Source organism: Falco punctatus (assembly GCF_963210335.1).
Source record: "Falco punctatus genome assembly, chromosome: 19".
NCBI lineage: Eukaryota > Metazoa > Chordata > Aves > Falconiformes > Falconidae > Falco > Falco punctatus.
In genome coordinates this window covers 3,243,470-3,260,817 of record NC_137599.1, presented here as the reverse complement: position 1 = coordinate 3,260,817, position 17,348 = coordinate 3,243,470, and the positions used below count along the sequence as shown (strand labels likewise).

Below are 17,348 nucleotides of genomic sequence, written 5' to 3'. Positions count from 1 at the left end.
AGGAGGGTCCGGAGCCCGTGGCAGATGGCCCTGTGTGGTGTGTCCCCATGTGGCGTGTCCCCTCACTGTGAGCAGGGGCCACCAACGCTAATGCTGCTCTTTCCCCTCTGCCTGCCCAGGTCCCTCCGGACACAGCAGCCCCCTCTTAGCGTCGTTGCCTATCCCCGGCCGTCCCCTTCATCCTCCCTTGGACATCAAGCACTTTCTGACCTTCAGGCTCAACGGGACGTCACCGCTCAACCTCTTCCCCAACTTCAACACGGTGAGTCCCACAGGGGTGGGTGGGCATCGGCTGCCAGACCCCTCCTCCCTTGCAGGAGTTCCTCTTGTACACCGCACCACTCCTCAAACCCTGGAGGGTAATTTCTGTCTTAATTACCGGGGTCTTTGGCTGCTGGCTGCTGGTGCAACACACCCGCCCTGCCCTTAGCTCGGAGCGGTTCCTGCCCAGCCATCACCCTTATATACCAGAATTAAAAAGATGGTGTATTCTAACCAAGATCAATTGGATTTTGCTCCTGGAATCAATATTAATAAAGTAGCTCTGGAGAGCAGTTAATTAGTTGAAAAATAAATAAATAAAAGGAAAGAAAGAAAGAGAAGGTCTGTAAAGACACAAGGAGCATGGCTGGTGCTGCAGGTGTTGGGCGAGCCGGGTGGCTGTGGGGCTTCTCCTGCTGCCTGGCTGGGCTCAGGGTCCCCAACCTCGAACCAGAGGACCAAGTGCTTGGGTTATGCAGTTACACGTGTGTCTCTGCAGACGTTCTGTTACATGTCTAAATGGACATGGATGTGCCCAAACACGTGTGACAGTATCTCGGGTGTGAAGCGGTGTTTTCCCAGCTCTGTGCCGCTCTCCCCGGCTGCTGCCAGCCCGGCTCGGGTCTCCATCATCCACCCAGGTATTGCCCTGCGCCTCTTGCTGATGGGAGGGATGGGATCCGCTCCAGGAGCCCCTCTCTTGCCTTGCTTTGAGTCCCTGCCCTGGTGTTTCAGCCGCCTGGGGTTCCCTTGGGAGCGGGCTCCTGGCATCGCTGAGGAGCAGGTTTTGCTCTGCAGAGGGACGTGGGGCGGTGGGGAGAGGGACCTGGGGCTGCTCCCCCCTGCAGAGGCACGGCTGATGTTTTTGCGTTTGGTAAATGCCTGGTTTTTTCCCTTGTGAGCCTGGAGCCGGGACTTTCCTGAGCTCCCTGCTTGCTCACCAGCCTTTTGTAAATGTCTTTGAGATTAAACGTGCTGGGAAGGTGCAAATTATCGCCGAGATCTTCAAAGACAGCCGTAGAAATTAAGTACAGGATTCCTGTTGCTGTTGAATGGGATTCAGCCATCTAACTCCTTTAAGCTCTCCTGAAATCCCAGCTTTAGCCTGTCTCTCCCCTGTGCTAACAAGCAGAAACAGAGGAGAGGATGATTTTTTTGATGCCATTAAGGCTGCTGCTCTTTGTCTGGGCTCCTTTTTATAGTCGCTGGACTCAGTAGCTAACTTGAACCAGACCCTGTTGTTTGTTCTCCTTGGCTCCTGCCTGCCCCTGCCTTGGCACGCGTCCTCCGGGGTTGTGTTGCTTTAAAAAAAAAATAATAACAATTTGGGAAATGAATCTCTTGCTGGAGCTGCCCAGCCCTGTCGAGCTGCTTCTGTGCTGGGCGGGGACTCCTCTGCCCCAGGGGGTGTTGGACATGGGGATGGAGGTGCTGGGGGCACCTTGAGTTCAATGCTCTGAGCTCACATCGGTGTGCAATATTAGCTGAGCGAAGCCAGCCCTGACTGTCTGGGGGTGTGAGCTGCCCCTTCGGGCTGTGTTTGTGCTGGAGAGGCGGCTGAGACTGGGGGTGCGAGGGGTTCAGTGTCGTGCATGGGCAGGCGGCTTCGCAGGGAGCCAGGGTAGGGTCCCGGTCCTCACGGTGTGCAGGGCTCGAGCATCCCTGCACCCCAGAGCCGGGCAGGCAGCTCCTCGTTTCCCTGCCCAAGTCACCATGATGCCAGGTCAGCCTGAGGCAGCTGAGCCTCAGGGGTGATTTAGGAGGCTGGGAGGGGGCGTCACTCGGGGTATTCTACTTTTTGAGAGAGCTGCCATATCGGAGTTGCTATAAAAAGAAATCTGAGGGTTTGCCTTTGCTTACCCGGCGTTGCTGGTGATGCTGTGCAGGATTCGGCGCTGCCCCGCAGAGCAGGAGCAGTTTGCAGCGGCACAGCAGAACACTTTGCACTTTGAGCAGGTCACAAGGCTCCCACGAACCCAGCAGATGTTTAACTCTGCAACAAGCAAAACCTTTCCAAGCTGAGCTCTCCTGCCACTTTAACAACAACAGGCAGGGGGGGAAAGCCCTAATGCAACACAGAAGACGCGTTTCATGCTCAAAATGCCCCTTTGAGCTCTTGGGATGTTGCAGATCCTCAGGACCCAGCAGCACCTTGCAAACCACAACAGGAGACGCAACCTGAAGTGATGCTGTGTCCCTGTGAATTCCCGTTTCTGACCTCGGTGGGCGGCAGGGAGCTCAGCACAAGGATCGCTATTTATATCGGTAGGAACATCCAGGGATAAAGTAATGTGAGTCAATAAGAATTGACTGTAAACCTGAGATCTTTATTCTCCAAGCGTGTGGTGCCCAAAGCCTGCCTCTGCTGGGAAGTGCCAGGAAGGGGCTCAGCCCACCCGGCTGCGGGTGCTGGTAGGTACCGCTGTGGCACAGACCCTCACCAGCCCCGGCAGAGAGCTGGGAACACTTTTTCATCGCTGAAACAGCAGTGATGGAGAAGCTATGGAGAAGTTGATGGTGGGTTTGTATTTTTATTCAGAGAGAAGTACAAGGGCTCTGAGGTGGCATCCGGACTTCGGATGCGCTTGGTGCTGCGTGCTGGATGGCGCCAGGCTGGGCTTCCAGTGAAGCCCCCTGCGCATGGCAAGCGGACCGCGCTCGACGGAGCGAGGGGTGGCCGTGGCAAGGGGTTCTTCAGCCCCCCGGGGGTGCTCCATGGGGCTGGGTGCCCAAAGGCTTTTCAGGATGCGGTGCTTGTGTTTGCTGTGGGATGGCAGGAGCAGTGGTGCTCACCAGCTGCACTGGCTGTGGTGGGATGCGCGGGGCTGGGGCGAAGAGCCAGGCTGTGGTCCTGGGGAGCTCGTGGCTCCGCACCTGCCTGGGGTGGTCGTGGGCAGCGTGGGTGCTCTGATGGGCACAACTTCTCGCCGCGCCGTGGGGCCAGGCGATGGGGGCTTTGCGAAAGCAGAAGTGGTGTAAAGACCCAGGTTGGTGCCATCGCCTCACACCCCGGGAGGACGAGGGGGTCCTTTGCTGGCGCCGCTCAGCACCACTGCCCTGGAGTTGGTGCTTGGCCACAGCCCCGGTGCTGCTGGCTTCAATGGCAGGTTCAAGTTCAGGCCAGGACAGTCCCCAGCCACCTTTGCATCCTTGTGCCAGCATCCCCCTTTCCTCTGCATCCTCCTTGGTCCCCCAGCCCTGTTTGGTGCTCGGGGGGTGGATGAGCCCATGGGAGCCACCAGCCGGGTACTGGCAGCTGATGCTGCTGTGAAGGTTAGAGCCGTTTTTCTTTTCTTTGTGTGGAAAAGGTAGCTGTTTCTCTTGAAAACAAGTGCCGGCCCTGCTTCTGGCCACAGACAGGCAGTGCAGCGATGCTGCCTTTAGGACATTGCAATGTTTGTCGTCAGGGGTGGAGCAGCATCTTTGCCATCTGTAGCTTCCTCCAGGTCTCCACTGAACTCCAAATGCTTCTTCGTTTATATGCCAGATAAGTGAGTAAAATTTCATAGCAAACAGGCACTTCATTAATCACCTGCTTTTACCATTCTGCTCACTCCTGGAAAGGAATTTGGGGTCTTGATAATGGCTCTGTTGTCCAGGCATGTGCCTTGAAGACTGATGCACCTGTCTCAGCAACGAAATAGCTTTGCAGAGAAATACGATCGCCTGAAAACCCAAGGCTCTACTGACAGCAGGACTCAGATAAGATAATCTTCCTATGCCACAGGGTAGGGGAACAATACTTGCATTATAGATTATAGCCGTGCTCGAACAAAGAGGTTATTCTTATTTCCAACCCCCCCCCCTTAATAAATGCATTTCGTTTAAAACAATTATGGCTTTTCGAAGAAGTTTGCTGCCTGGACTGAGGAATGACGCCGAGCCCCGGGGAGAGACAGAATCACCAGGGGCTGTCATCAGCCGGCAGGTATCTGCCCCGCCGGCAGCGGGAGCAGCGTGCGGATAACCAGCGCTGCTCTGCCTCCGCGCTCGCGCCCGCCGAGGTACCGGCAGCTGCGCCGTAACGTGTCGTCTGCCTTGTGGTGTGGTTAGGGCACGGTGCATACGTGCAGCCCGCGGTGGCTTTGCATGGGCACCCTGCCCCCGGTGAGCTGTGCCCGCGGCGGTGGGCACCGTGTCCCCTCCCCTGGCCCTTGCTGGGCTGCGCGGCGGCGGCTCTGCTCCCCCCTTCGGCTTTGCGCAGGGATGTGGCAGCTCCGTGATGCGGAGCACATGGAGGGTTAATGGCCGGCTGCCCGTTTTGATCGCCTGTGCCCCCCCCGTTTTGGTGGTTTCCCCTTCTGCCAAGTCTCTCAGGAACTGGCGTGGCACTGGGAGGTTGAGGGCAGCAACTGGGAGCTCAAACAGAAACCGATAATTTGCCACCCGTGACCCTGGTATCTGGTGGGGGGAGAGGGACCGGGGGGACACGCAGGGGAGCACGGTGGGGTTGGGGAGGATGGGGTCCGTGGTCTGTGCCCACACAGTGGCCTCATCCCCTCTGCCAGACTACTGTAGGCATTTGGACCCTGCAGATTTGGGGTTTTTTTTGAATTTTTTTTTTAAAAAAGTCCAAGAACAGGCATCAACACAAGGCAGGTTGCCCTGTGCGGGGGGTGTCCCCGAGGCCAGTGGGGCTCCTCTGCAGCCCCAGCTGCTCGCTCCTTCCAGACACCAACCAGGCATGAGCTCTGCCGGCGTTTGCAGCGGCTCCTCGGCGAGCGTGGTGGGTAGGGGGGCTCGCCGCGTCGCGGTGCCATGCCGGGGCAGCCAGCATGGCATGGCACGGCACCCAGCCGCCCTCTGCCTTCCTTCCCCTTCCAGATGGACCCAGTGCAGAAGGCGGTGATCAGCCACACCTTCGGCGTGCCCGCCCCGCTCAAGAAGAAGCAATTCATCTCCTGCAACATCTGCCACCTGCGCTTCAACTCGGCGGTAAGCGGGGCCGGTGGGCGCGTGGGGCGCGTGGGGCCGGTGCCAGCGCCTGCGGCTCAGCAGGAGCATCCCGCGGTGGGGATGCCCGGCGTGCAGGTGGCAGCTCCTGGGAGCTCTGCCCTCCCTCGCTCTGTGCCTGCCCTGGCTGGTGTTTCCACTGACATCTCCCTGCCCGTGGGCCCAGGCGCTCCCGATGCTGCCATGTCCTCTGTTTGCTGTCCTGGCTCTTTTTGCTCCTTGTCATTTTGTTCAGGTCTGTTCCCTGCTGCCTTGGTCTCGGTGTTTGTGCTTAAGCTGCTTTATCAGCCTGTGCAATTCATATCTGGTCCTTGGGAGCTGAATATAATCTTCCCTGCCTTGGCTTGCCAGAGCTCTGGTGTGATTGTTTTTTTTCCCCAGCTTTTTATTCTAAGTAAATCAACCACCTTGTAGAGGGGAGGAAGGAAACATTCATTCATCCCCGCGGTAATGAATTGCACACAGCTGATCTTTGGTGGGGAGAATTGATAAAAAGGTTTGAAAGGGAATTCTCGCTCGAAGCTGGTAGGAGAGGGATGGGGCTTTGCTGGGAGTGGAGCGGCAGGAGCCTGCTCCGCACGGGCAGCAGCTCGGAGCCCTTCGCTTGGGTGGCACAAGCCCATCTGCCCCCTCCTGCCACCGCTGCGTGCAGGGCAGCGATGGAGGCAGGAACGTCCCACGCTCAGCCCAGCCCGGCACATGTGTTACCAGCCTGGGATCATCCCCCGGCCTCGGCTGTCCCTTCCCGGAGGAGCGAGGCAGCGCTGAGCCCCCGTGCCCACGGGACGATGCCCCCGAGCGTGGTCTCATCTGCCGGAGCTGCCTGCGCGCTCGGTGTCTGGCAGCGCACGGGCTGCCGGGAGCTGCTCTCGCCTCCCCGGGGCAGCTGTGCCCTGGCCAGCCTGGCTCTGCCTCCCACCGCGGTGCTGGCCCAGCCTGGCTGAGCTGTATCAGCACAGCCCGGGGCTGGGCGCTGCCCTGCCAGCCAAAGTCAGCGTTTCTGGGCTTAATTATTCTGCTCCGCAACGAAGCGGCTCGGGGAAAAGCATCGCTTTCCTCTTCCATGCCGCATCCTGGCTGGAAGCGCGGTGCTGGGAGAGTCGGTCCCTTGTGGGCAGCCTGAGCCGCTCGCCCCCCACCCTGCCCGTGTCCCCCCCGCCGAGGTCACATCTGCGGGAGAGCACGTGCTGGTGCAGACCCTCACACGCCACTCGTGTCCCTGCGCAGAGCGGTGCCGGGTGACCTACTTAGGCTGCAGCCCAGCCCCGTTATCTGGTGGGAATTTATTGTATTTGCTAATGAGGCCCCGTGCTCGGATGGGCCGTTCGCGTTCCCACGTACCCAGCATCGCTGCGCAGCCCCGGACACTGTTCCCAGCCCCTGGAAAGCCATGGGGGGAGGGAAGGGATGCTTCTTCCTACCGAGCATGGGGAGCCTCAGCCGGCCTCTGAGAACGCCGTGCAAATTAATCCGTGCTACTCAGTGGTACAGTGTCTTAATTCATATTGGATTTATAAATCACGAAACTGCGGTTGTTTTTAGGGACAATGCGGCATTGTCCCTGACTGCAGCGTACACAAATGTTCGGGTGATTTTCTTTTGTGTATGTTTTTATCAGTTCGGTGCAGGCATGAACCCATCAACGTGCACTTCATTATTCAGCATTTGCTGGGAGAAGGGAGCCTGTGAATGTAAATTGCATGTCAGACACCCGTTAGGTTACAATGGGAGACGTGTCCTCCCCGCCAATGTACTTTTTTATTTTATTTTTACAGCTAGCAATTCATTGCATGTTTCTGAAGCCGTAAATTTTGCCTGAAAGCTTCTTTAAAAAGTGACTTGATGCATTTAATCGGAGCGGGGTCCTTATCTTGGGCGTGCAGTGCGGTGATGTCTTAGCAAAGTGATACCTTGGCCCGAATACATTTGTGTGCAGAGCGGTCTGGCGGGAGGAGGAAAGCAGCTTTGTGCTGCACCCAGCTAAAAATACCACCTTTGAGGCGGCCCTGGCCCCGGGGGGGATGTCACCAGGGGAGGTGGCTGCATTGGAAACGTGTTGAAGTGGCCACGGCTCGGGGCTGACCCCTTCGCCCGTCCTCCCTGTGTCCAGCCGGGTGCCCGGCCGCAGCACCGACACAGCCGTCCCCATCTCTCCCTCCCCAGAACCAGGCAGAAGCCCACTACAAGGGCCACAAGCACGCGCGGAGGCTGAAGGCCATCGAGGCCATGAAGAACAAGCAGAAGGCGGTGGGGGCTGCGGCGGGGGCCACCGGCCGGGACGGCACAGCCGACTTTGCCCCCAGCCCCGAGGGCAGCGGGGAGCCCAGCAGCACAGGTACGCGGGCAGGGGGGGCGGGGGGGGGGGTGTCCTGTGCCAGCAGCCTGTGACACCGGAGCGAGTGACCTGGCCGGTTCCCGGTGGTGTTCGCGTTCCCAGCCCTGCAGCATCCTGAGGAGCCCGATTAAATCCTGAACCGCAGCTGCCTGGTGCCTGAGCATCCCCCCGCATCCCGCTGCTGCTCAGGCTGCGATTAGTGCAGCGTAAATGCCACCGCCAGCGTTAATAAATGAGCTTTTGTGCTCCGCGGGGTCCACAGCACGGCTGGCTGGGGGCAGTGGCGCGGGGGAGGGGTGGAATCCAGCCCAGGAGCCCCTGGGCAGCTCACGCTCCAGGGGGTACCTGGCCCCTGTGCGTCCCTGCAGCGCTGTGGGGAAATGGTGCGCAATTGCCCTGGGATTTGGTGTCTCTGGGAGATGTTCAGAACGGCTGCGGGAGGGGCAGTGTCCCCTGACCAGGGCTCTGCTGCCGCGCAGGGATGGGGCTGGTGGGAGCCAGCAGCACCGGAGCTCACCCGGGCGTTTGGGGAACCAGCCCCGCCGAGCCGGGCAGCACCGGAGCTCACCCAGGGGGTTGTGCTGATCCCGGCTGCCCTGAGCCGCAGGGATATGCCGTGTCAGGAGAGACCTTGGGAAGAGCCATCCTTGAGGGGATGAAGATGAGCAAGCCGTGCCTGAGATGGCCCTGGGGAGGGCGAGGGTGCTCGCTGGACTCCAGAAACCCCGTTCAAGCCCAGAGACCTTCCCCTTTCTGCCCATTTCTTTCTTTTTTCCCCTTTCCCCCTTTCCTTTCCCTCCTGCCAGCTCAAGCCAACGGTCTGCAGGAGCCGGAGGGGGAGTGCAGCAGCCTGGGGCTTGTGCCCGGTGCCGAGGAGTCGCCAGCCGAGCTGCCGGGCAGTGTCGCCCCATTGGGCTCCCCGCCGGCCTCGGAGCTGTCGGAGGGCACCTCAGATGCCACCAGCGTGGCCTCCTCGGCCGCACAGGCAGCTGAGGCGCAGGCAGCCGAGTCGGGCAGCAGCATCAGCTCAGCCCCCGAGAGCGAGAAGGAGGGGAAGAAGAGCAAGCAGCACCTGTACTGTCCCACCTGCAAAGTGACCGTCAACTCCCTGTCCCAGTTGGAGGCTCACAACACCGGTAAGGGCACTGGGGATGGGGGGATCCATCCGTGCACAGCCCCGAAACGGCAAGCATTAGTGAATATTGTCTTCATTAGAGAGGGGTTCGTTAAGGTGGCTTGCAAAGATAAGTGGTGGCGGTGTACCTGTGCTGCGACTTATGGAGTGAATTTTAGCAAGGTCAAATGCTCTCCTATTGTTCATGTCGCTTAATTAAAGACAATTTTCAGATGCATTTAATCAAGTGATTGGAGGCTACTTTATATTCCATTGCAGTGTGTTTTTAAGCTGGTAGTGACCTGAGTGCCAGTGCCTCTTTCAGACCCAGGATAATCCTTCCGAAAGCAGCTCCGCGGTTCGGGCTCGTGGTTGTTTTGAGAAGCCCCTTGGGAATCTCACGAGCTTTGGAGCCCAGCAGCAAGCGGAAGAAGACACGGGGCAGGCAGGAGTCTGGGGGTGGTGGTGGTGGTCCTCTGAAGCCTGGGGATGGCTGGGCCCCCCCCAGGGGTGACAGCCGTGGTGCAGGGGACCCTCGGTGGGGTCTGCAGCGCCAGCTCCTGGCTCACCCCTTTCTCGGGAGGATGCTAAACAAGGACGGGCACCCCAATTTTAAAGGGAAGGGCCTTCCCTCCCCCAGTTCAGCAAGAACTGGGAACCAGTTCCCCCAGCCCCAGCTGCCTGCCGGGGCGGCAGCAGCAGCCGTGCGCAGGGTTGGCTCGGGACGCCGCTGCGGCTTAGCTGCAAACGTGTCCTTTTGCTTTTGTCAGCTCCGGTTACAAGTTTAGGAGCTGATTTGAGGAAAAAGAACAAACAAGCAAACAAACAACATGTTTGCAGGCTTGTGCTCCTCCATGGCTGTCACATGGACTCGGGCTCCTTGCTTAACGCCTTAAAAAATAGAATGAATTAGCGGGGGTTTCAATTACTTGCTCACCCCCACCCCGCCGTGCTGGCGCTGGCAGGGGCAAGACAGAGCGCCCTGTCCCCAGGTGTGTGAGGATTTCGGGTTCCTCCTTCCCCTCCTCCTGTAACCCTGCTGAGCTATTCCTGGCTCTGCGGCCAGATCCTCTCTGACCTTGGGCACAGCTGAGATGCTGCAGCATGGCAGGCGATGTGTGCCCGGCTCTGCAGACTCTGCTAACGCCCGGGGACAGGCGACAGGCTCCAGCACATGCTTAAAATAGCAGTTTCTCCAAAGGTCTGGCACATGAAGAGCAGGGGAGGTGGGGGGGGGGGGGGATGTCTCCGAGAAGCTGAGCATTGCTGGTCTGCCTGCGAAGTGCAGCTGGCCACGAGAGCTTGGCAGGGTTTGGGAATGGGCTGCTGCATCCCTGGGAAGAGTCCGGATTCCCAGGCAGGTCCCTGTCCCCTCTGCCTGCCAGTGCTGCCGGGCACGGGGGTTGGGGGGGGATGCGCGGTGCTGTCAGGCGGGTTGCTTGGAGGGCATCCTTCTTGCTGCTGCGGTGCTGGGTTTGTTTGCAACGTCAGCGTTCGCTGAGCATCCCCTCTGCCACCCAGGCGCCAAGCACAAGTCGATGCTGGAAGGTCACAGCACCCAGATGCGGCGAGGCCGAGGCAAGCTCCTGTCCCGGGCAGGGCACAAATCCAAGCGGATCGGCAACAAGGGCAGCATCAACATCCAGAACAAGGCGTTTCACTGCCAAGTGTGCGAGATCTACGTGAACTCGGAGACCCAGCTCAAACAGGTGACGATGCCAGGCCGGTGCATGCCTGCAGAGCCCTCTGGGGGGGCTTGGGGTGGGGAGGAGTGGGGTAACCTGGCTGTTCCCTGCAAGAAGCTGCTGGGCATCCCCCGTGGACCCCAGTGGCGTGGTGCTGTGGGTCTGCCCTCGCTGTCGCGGCTCTGGGTGACCCGGCTGTTTTCCTCTCGCAGCACATGAGCAGCCGGAGGCACAAAGACAGGCTGGCGGGGAAGCCGCCCAAGCCCAAGTACAGCCCCTACAACAAGCTGCAGAAGAACGCTGCCCTCGCAGTGAGTATTCTCAAGGTATCTGTCTCCCTGCTCGTTACCCACCCGGTTTGCTCTCCGAAATGTCGTTTGCCACGTTAGCCATCTCTTGCAACAAGAAACAAAAGGGCTGCTTTTCTTAAAGCCTTGGTCCCCGTGATACAGGGAGGGCGGGCTATAGTGGTGACAGGAGTTTCCAGCCTTTATTCCCGGGAAGGGAAGCATGGGAATAACTCGGGAGTCCTCTGGCAGCAGCGCCTGGGATTCTTCCACCTGTTTTTGTGGTTTCTGAAGGGGAGAGCTGTGGTGGTTGGGTGCTTGGGGCTGGCACGGCTCAGTTAAGTCAAGCCTAAGTGTTTGCTCGCAGAGCCGCACAGCTTAGCAGAGAGTTTGGCAGCAAAAGTCATCCCAGGGCACCAGAGGAAAGCACTGATGCAGAAAACAGCCCAGGCATTGCAAAAGCCAGGGTAGGGGGTAGGTCTGTGGGCTGGCGGGATGGGGCTGAGGTGATGACGGGGGCATCCCTGCATGCCCTGACCTGGCATGGGATGGGATGGAGTGTGTGTTGGGTTGGGGCCAGGGGCTGCATTTACTGCAGAGACGCGTGGAGAGCTCAGCTGAAAGCAAACATGGGCAGGGGCTGCTGCGGGGCTGCCTGCCTGGCCGGGGGAGCTGGGGCTGGGGGCTCTCCTCCAGCTGGGTGCCTCACGGTGTCTCTTCCTCCCTCCCCGCAGTCCAAGCTGGCTTTGCAGAAGCATCTCACCAAAACCCTGGCAACCCGCTTCTTGCCAAGCCCGCTCACCGCAGCCGCCGTCTGCGCCATGCCTGGCCCCCTTGCCCTGAGACCAGCCACTGCCACCACACTCTTCCAAGCCCCGATCCTCGGACCAGCCCTTTTCCGAACGCCACCAGCCCACGTCCGCACCACGCCGGGCCCCATCGTCTTCGCACCCTACTAGAGCCGCTCGCCCGCCGAGGGTCCATGTGCCGCGGACCGGGCTGTGCCGCGGTAGCTGCACGGTGCAGGGCGGCACTGCCGGGTCAGCTGTTCTTCTGGCTGGTGGGAAACCATAGTCATAGACCTCAACCCCGGCTTCTCCTTCGCTTTGAGTGGGCTCCTGCTGGAGCGAGATACCCTGGCAAAGCCCAGCCAGCCCCGTCGTGCATCCCTGCCGCTCCCCCTGCCCGTGCCAGCGCCGTGCTCAGCAGAGGAGCCCATCGCACAGCCGGGCGGCACGCAGGAGAGGATGGTGCCCGAGTCACCGGGACCATCTTGCGGCCAGGGGCTGCCTGTCCCTGGCCCGCCGGCTTCTTGTTCATCCCCCTCCCAGTTGCCAGACTGGAAGAAGAGGAGCTGCTTGGTCCCTGGGGGAAGGAGCATCCTTCTGGCAGACTGGTCCCTGCTAGCCCAGTGGGAAGGGAACTGCGATGGGAGCCTCAGCCCAGCTCTTACTGGGTGAAATGACCCCAGCACAAGCAGAAAGGTGGCAGTTCCCCTCTCAAACCGGGCTGGCTGTGCCCTTGCCAGCCCCACACTTGCCTGTGCTGGCTGGGGGCTTCCATGCTGCCCACCAGCCCCCTACGCCCCACAACCCCCTACGTCCCACCAGCCAAAGAGCCCCTGCGGCGGCAGGCACCGGCCACACTGACGGTGTGTGTCACTTCACTCCGAGAGCAATAGCCGAAGCCCAGGGCCGGTGCCTCCTCCCTCCGAAAGCACAGTGCCCCTGCCCTGGCCCCCAGAAGCACACAACTTGGGCATGCATCCAGCCCATCCAGCCCATCCAGCGAGGATGGGACTGCCGGGCCGCCCGGTGCAGGCTCCCCGAGGAGATGTCCCTGTGCTCGGTGCCAGCTGTTTGCCTCTGTCCCACCCGTGGGGGACAGCCCTGCCCCTACCTCCCAGGAGATGCTGTGTGAGGCTGAGTGAATGTCCCTAAAGCACTTTCGGTTCTCCAGTGAAAGGCAACGCTGCTGCTCGCCTGCCGGCCAGCTGCCATGTCCAGCCCTGCAACCCCGTCCCTGTTAGGAGCTTCCAGGGAGTTACCGATGATTCCCCAAAACAAAGGTGTCCCCAGCAGCCCGGACAATCAGGTACAAAGGAGCAGGCGGCACCCGTAGCCTACGCCTGGCACTCTCCCTGTGGTGCTCCTGTCGTAGCCTGCAGAAAGCTGGGCTCGCAGGGACCCCGAAGCCGTAGCTCTGCTTTTCACTGTGCTCAGAAAGCCCAGCGCTGACCTGGTCTGAAAACTGTAACCGTGGCGCTCCGGGTTCCCAGCGCGCTGCTGTAAATAGAAATATGCAGGAAAGTTGCGACCCAAATGGACCTTACGCTGGAGTGACAACCCACCCCGATCTATGCAATCCAGGGGGAGCAGCTCGCCCACCGCGTTTGCTGTCTGCGTTTTACTTTGGTGCTCACGCTGTCTGGACAGCCAGGAGTCGTGGTCCGAGCAGAAGAAAAACAACGCAACGCTTGGCTCTGTGCAGACAATTCCCTTCCCGTCCTCTGGCCCACTCGGGAGACCTCTGCTGTGGGCCACGTTCTCTCCCAGCCCTTGGGAAGCGGCTGGTCGGTTTGTGGACCTGGGAATCCACACGCACAAGCACACATATCCGACGCCTTGGCCCTAAGAAACACCTGGATTTCACGAGTATTTTGCCCAGCACGCTCCACCGATGCTCAGGACGGGGTCCTGGCAGCGGGAGGTGAATGGGAACCGGCCAACGGGTAACTCACACGGCTGAAATGCTTCTGCTTCCCAGAGCTGGTGGGAAGGAGCTGGAGCCTCGTGCGAGGGCAGGAAACCTGCACAGAGGGAGCGGGGCGGCACGGAGCCATACGCCTGCGTCTGGAGGGCCTGTTTCTCATGCCATGGGTGGCACGGACCCGTGGTGCCACTGCTGCGCTCCTGCCGCAGAGGACAGGAGTGTGTGGGAGCCCCTGGGTACGGATGCATCTGCTCAGGGCATCTCCTGTCCACCCCAGGGAAGGAGGAGGGTGGAGAGGGGCCACCAGGAGAAGATCCAAGCTTGTATGGAAGGCTGGAGGTAGACACAACCGAAAGGTCTTGCGGTGGCGGTGGGAGATATGACTTGGAGCGCCAGCTGAGGGAAGGCAGGCTCCCAGCAGCAATGGCTTTGACGGGGACAGGGAAATGGTCCCGCAGCCCAGGGGACACGCAGCCTGGACCCTGCGACCCACAGGACAGGAGCCTCTGCTGGCTGGGACCCACGGGCAGCAGAAGGGACGCAGCTCCAAACAGCGCCGCAGTGCCAAGCAGCCCGTGGTCAGCTCGGCTCCAGCCCTCCCCCTGCTCATCTCACTGTGCTCTTCCCCAGGCCACCTCACCGGTCACTTCCAGCCCTGGCTGCCAGCAGAGAAGGGCAGCGTGTCCCCTCCTGCAACGTGCCCACCAGCCTCAGGAGCCGGGAACAGCCAGCCGCGGCTGTGCTCCAGCCTGCAGGAGCCGCTCGACACTGGTGGGTCGTTCCCCTGCGTTTTGTTCTAAAAAGCCTGTGCTGGAGCCAGCAGCGGCTGCTCCAGTCACTCCTCCACCAGTGGAGTCCTAATACACTCCTGTACTTGGCACTTTAACCCCTTGAAAGCCATTCCTTCTAATAACAATAATACTGCAACGAGCTGCATAAGAACACACTCCCTCTATCGCATCCCCCGCCTCCAGAAACCCTCCCCGCTCCTGTGCTATCCAAAGCATTTACTGCCTTTGACTTAGCGTATGCTGTACTAGGTAGTAGGGCATAGTCCATAGCGCTCAATAACGTGTGCCCCTCTGTAAATAACCTTGGAGTGATGTGAACAGTTTGATTAAAAAAAAAAAAACAAACAACAACCAAACAACAAACCAAACACAAAAAAAAAATCCCACAAAAAATGGAATAAACAGACTCTAGGGACTTGGCCAGTACCCCTCCTATAATGTTCATTGTATATTTTTTTGATGTACTATAACTGTTGGGGAAAAAAAAAAAAAAAGGAAAATATTTTGATAACCGAATCTCATCGCTTTATTGTGTTACTCAGTAAATAAAAGGAACAAGTATAAACGAGCCAGGGCTTTCTTGTCTTTTTTTTTTTTTTTTTTTTTCTTTCTCCCCCTAGATCCAGACTAGCTGACGGGAACACATGTTGCTGGGCAGTGCGGGGACACCTTTCCCTTGTCTTGTGGCGGTTCTGAGAGGAGAGTCAGCACCGTGACAGATGGGCAGCGAGAGCTGCCAGAGCCCTAAGCATCGGGGCGTGCAGGCTAAGCACAGTGCCGGCTTCTCCAAGGTCATGACTGAGTCTGCACTGAGGAAGAGGAGGGCTGCAGTGTGGTGGATGGGCACCCTGCCCTCAAAAACAGCACCTTGCCCTGCACTATATATTTACTAGGGCAGGACAACTGAATACTCCTGCACATAAAGGAGCAGTAGGCACTGCAGGTAAGGGGCAATCTGCCAGGAACTCTGCTGCAGCACCGCAGAGCCAGCTGGGGTAGGACAAGGGAGAGCTGCTCTGACAGCGGCTGAGCTGGAGGCAGGGCCAGCAAATGGGCTCTTCTGACATGGTATCAGTAAACGTAAAACTGAGCAGCTCAAGAGTGAGGGAATTGTTTCCTCTGGCCCGGCTGTGCTTGGCCATGGAGCTGATCCCCACCTGCTGGCCAGCCCCACTGTGCCTCCTCTCCAGCAGGCCTGCCGGCCTGCTAGCCTGTGCCTGGAGAGCGGAGGGACCTCGCGTGGGGAATCCTGGCTTTCCTGTAGCACCTCCAGCATCTGCAGGGGCTGGGCAGTGAAAAGAGCAGTCCCTGTCCCAGTGCAGGGAGATGGCTCACCTCTCTCATCCTCAAAAAGCAGCCCCAGCCCTGGGACGCCCATTCCTCGTGCCACCATGCTTCCCGCAGGCTCCGTGACACCCAACAGGCTTGGCAGGAGGTATGTGCAAGGGAAGTAGGGAGGTGAGGGAGGGGAGGTGGCAGTGGAAGGGAAAACAAGGCTCAGCCATCCATGGATCCGCTGCCCTTGTTCTTGCGACTCAGGGGAAAAGCAGACTTGCTTTGTGGCTGTGTCATTTTACTGGCCAGGTAGATGAACGGCTCGATCAGCGTATGCCGGTCAGCCACAGACACCTCCCACAGCTTCACCTTCTCGCCCTTGGCCCAGTGCTGGGCTGCGTCATGGTCCACCCGGCGCTGCTCCTGCAAGTCACACTTGTTGCCCAAAACCACGATGGTGACCTGTTCAAAAAAGGGCAAGAAGAATCCCTGAAGGTACCAAAATGCAGAGCTGAGCAGTGCTGTCTGGCTCTGCCTCAAGGCCCTGGGTGCCAGCCCAGTCCTGCAGCTAATTCCCTCTCCGTGCTAAGGCTCCCTTCTGGCAGCTTCCCCTTCTGTTCGGGTCTGTGTGTCTCAAACCAGCCCAAAAGCGGGAGGGCCTGCTGAACACTTAAGACACTCAGAAGGCATCCCAGGACAGCAACCAGTTACAGTTGAGAGTCTAACAGAACAGGGAAACAGGGAACCCTGTCATTGACTTGTGACAAGCTAGAGAAAAGGGGAACCTCTGGGTGCGAGCTTGAACAAGGGGAGCAGATCCCACTTTGCAGCCCCTTTTCCCTGGGATTCTCACCTCTTTCTTGTCTTTGGACTTGTCAATCTCCTTCTTGAGGAGCTCCACTCGCTTGAAGGACTCCTTGCTGTCGGTGCTATAGACCAGCACGTAGCCATCCGTGCAGGAGAAGCAGTGCTTGGGAAGCTCCAGGCCATCCCGCAGGCCCCGCGTGTCGTAGAAGCGCACCTGCTCACGCACCCCCCGGTCTGTCTCAATGGAGCCCACGTAAATGTCCTCCTGCGTCTCAATCATCTCGGAGCCTGCCAGAGAGGGGGCAGGGGGGACATGGGGATCCTGACCCAGGAGCTGGCCGCGGCACAACCCAGAGACCTGTCCTGCCAGACACAGGGCAGGACAGCGAAGCTTTCCTCCTTCCCCACTGCGTGTTTGGGGGGTCTCCAGGCACAGCCCTGCCCAAGGGGGCCAGGCCCTGCCCCCCCGCAGCAGGGGGCTGCCCAGCACCCAGCGGAGCAGCCAGGCAGTCCCGTCCACCCCCCGACTCACCAACCACATGGTTCCCGTACAGGAGCTGCTCCAGGATCGAGGTTTTCCCAACAGAGGCCTGGCCGCACACGACCACCTTGCAGCTCTTCCCCATGCTGCCTCACCCTGGGCTGCCGGAGGGATCCGCCTGCAGGACAGGGCACTCAGGGGGGGCTGGGGGGCCGGGGGGCTGCCAGCGCTGCTCGCACCCACGGCCCTGGCCGGGGACACGGGCCCGAGGGGAGGCCGGACCCAGCCCGGGGGGCGACACGGGCCCGAGGGGAGATCGGACCCAGCCGGGGGGGAAACACGGGCCCGAGGGGAGATCGGACCCAGCCCGCAGGTGCCGGAGGGGATGCAGCTGTGCCCACAGCCAGTGCAGGCCTGAGGGGCGAAGCGGCCCGGAGGGCAGCCTGCGGGACCGCCCGGGGAAGCGCTGCGGCCGAGCCGGGCCCGGGGACCGGCGGGGCCTCACCTGCGCGGTGGTGCCGGCGGCGGAAGGGGCGCGGCGAGGCCCGGCGGACTCACAGCGCCCTCTGCGGGCGGGCGGACTGAGGCCTGCCGGGATCCCCAGCCTGCGGGGCCAGCGCTGAGCGATCGGGCACGGCCCCGGTGCC

General features: G+C 60.0%; 2 protein-coding genes across 13 annotated transcripts in view; one reads left to right on the top strand and one right to left on the bottom strand.

Moving 5' to 3' along the window:
• ZNF385C (zinc finger protein 385C) overlaps positions 1 to 14,841 on the top strand; it is an 80,921-nt gene extending 66,080 nt beyond the window's left edge. For 6 of the 10 annotated variants that reach the window (XM_080369192.1, XM_080369189.1, XM_080369191.1 and 3 more), the window contains 7 exons: positions 120 to 262; positions 5,086 to 5,196; positions 7,378 to 7,549; positions 8,356 to 8,685; positions 10,185 to 10,372; positions 10,561 to 10,674; positions 11,370 to 14,841. In XM_080369192.1, the coding sequence (XP_080225318.1) occupies positions 120 to 262; positions 5,086 to 5,196; positions 7,378 to 7,549; positions 8,356 to 8,685; positions 10,185 to 10,372; positions 10,561 to 10,674; positions 11,370 to 11,594 (1,283 nt within the window). In that variant the 3' untranslated portion in view covers positions 11,595 to 14,841. The other 4 variants (XM_080369193.1, XM_080369186.1, XM_080369187.1 and 1 more) reach the window with 4 other exon arrangements.
• Positions 14,641 to 17,348, bottom strand: NKIRAS2 (NFKB inhibitor interacting Ras like 2). 3 transcript variants are annotated; one of them, XM_080369237.1, is made up of 4 exons: positions 17,207 to 17,348; positions 16,753 to 16,879; positions 16,267 to 16,508; positions 14,641 to 15,875 (listed from the first exon to the last, which is right to left on the bottom strand). In XM_080369237.1, exons 2-4 carry the CDS (start codon positions 16,844 to 16,846, stop codon positions 15,636 to 15,638), a joined length of 576 nt encoding a protein of 191 aa, XP_080225363.1. In that variant the 5' UTR covers positions 16,847 to 16,879; positions 17,207 to 17,348; the 3' UTR covers positions 14,641 to 15,635. The 3 variants fall into 3 exon arrangements, with proteins under 3 accessions (XP_080225363.1, XP_080225364.1, XP_080225365.1); XM_080369238.1 differs by lacking the exon at positions 17,207 to 17,348 and having other exon boundaries at positions 16,753 to 17,200; XM_080369239.1 differs by lacking the exon at positions 17,207 to 17,348 and having other exon boundaries at positions 16,773 to 17,200.

Coding starts and splice junctions, on each gene's coding strand:
- NKIRAS2 (XM_080369237.1), bottom strand. CDS start 16,846: ATGGGGAAGAGCTGCAAGGTGGTCGTGTGCGGCCAGGCCTCTGTTGGG. Junction 16,509..16,752: donor GTACGGGAACCATGTGGTTG/GTGAGTCGGGGG, acceptor CCTCTCTGGCAG/GCTCCGAGATGATTGAGACG. Junction 15,876..16,266: donor AGTCCAAAGACAAGAAAGAG/GTGAGAATCCCA, acceptor TTTTTTGAACAG/GTCACCATCGTGGTTTTGGG.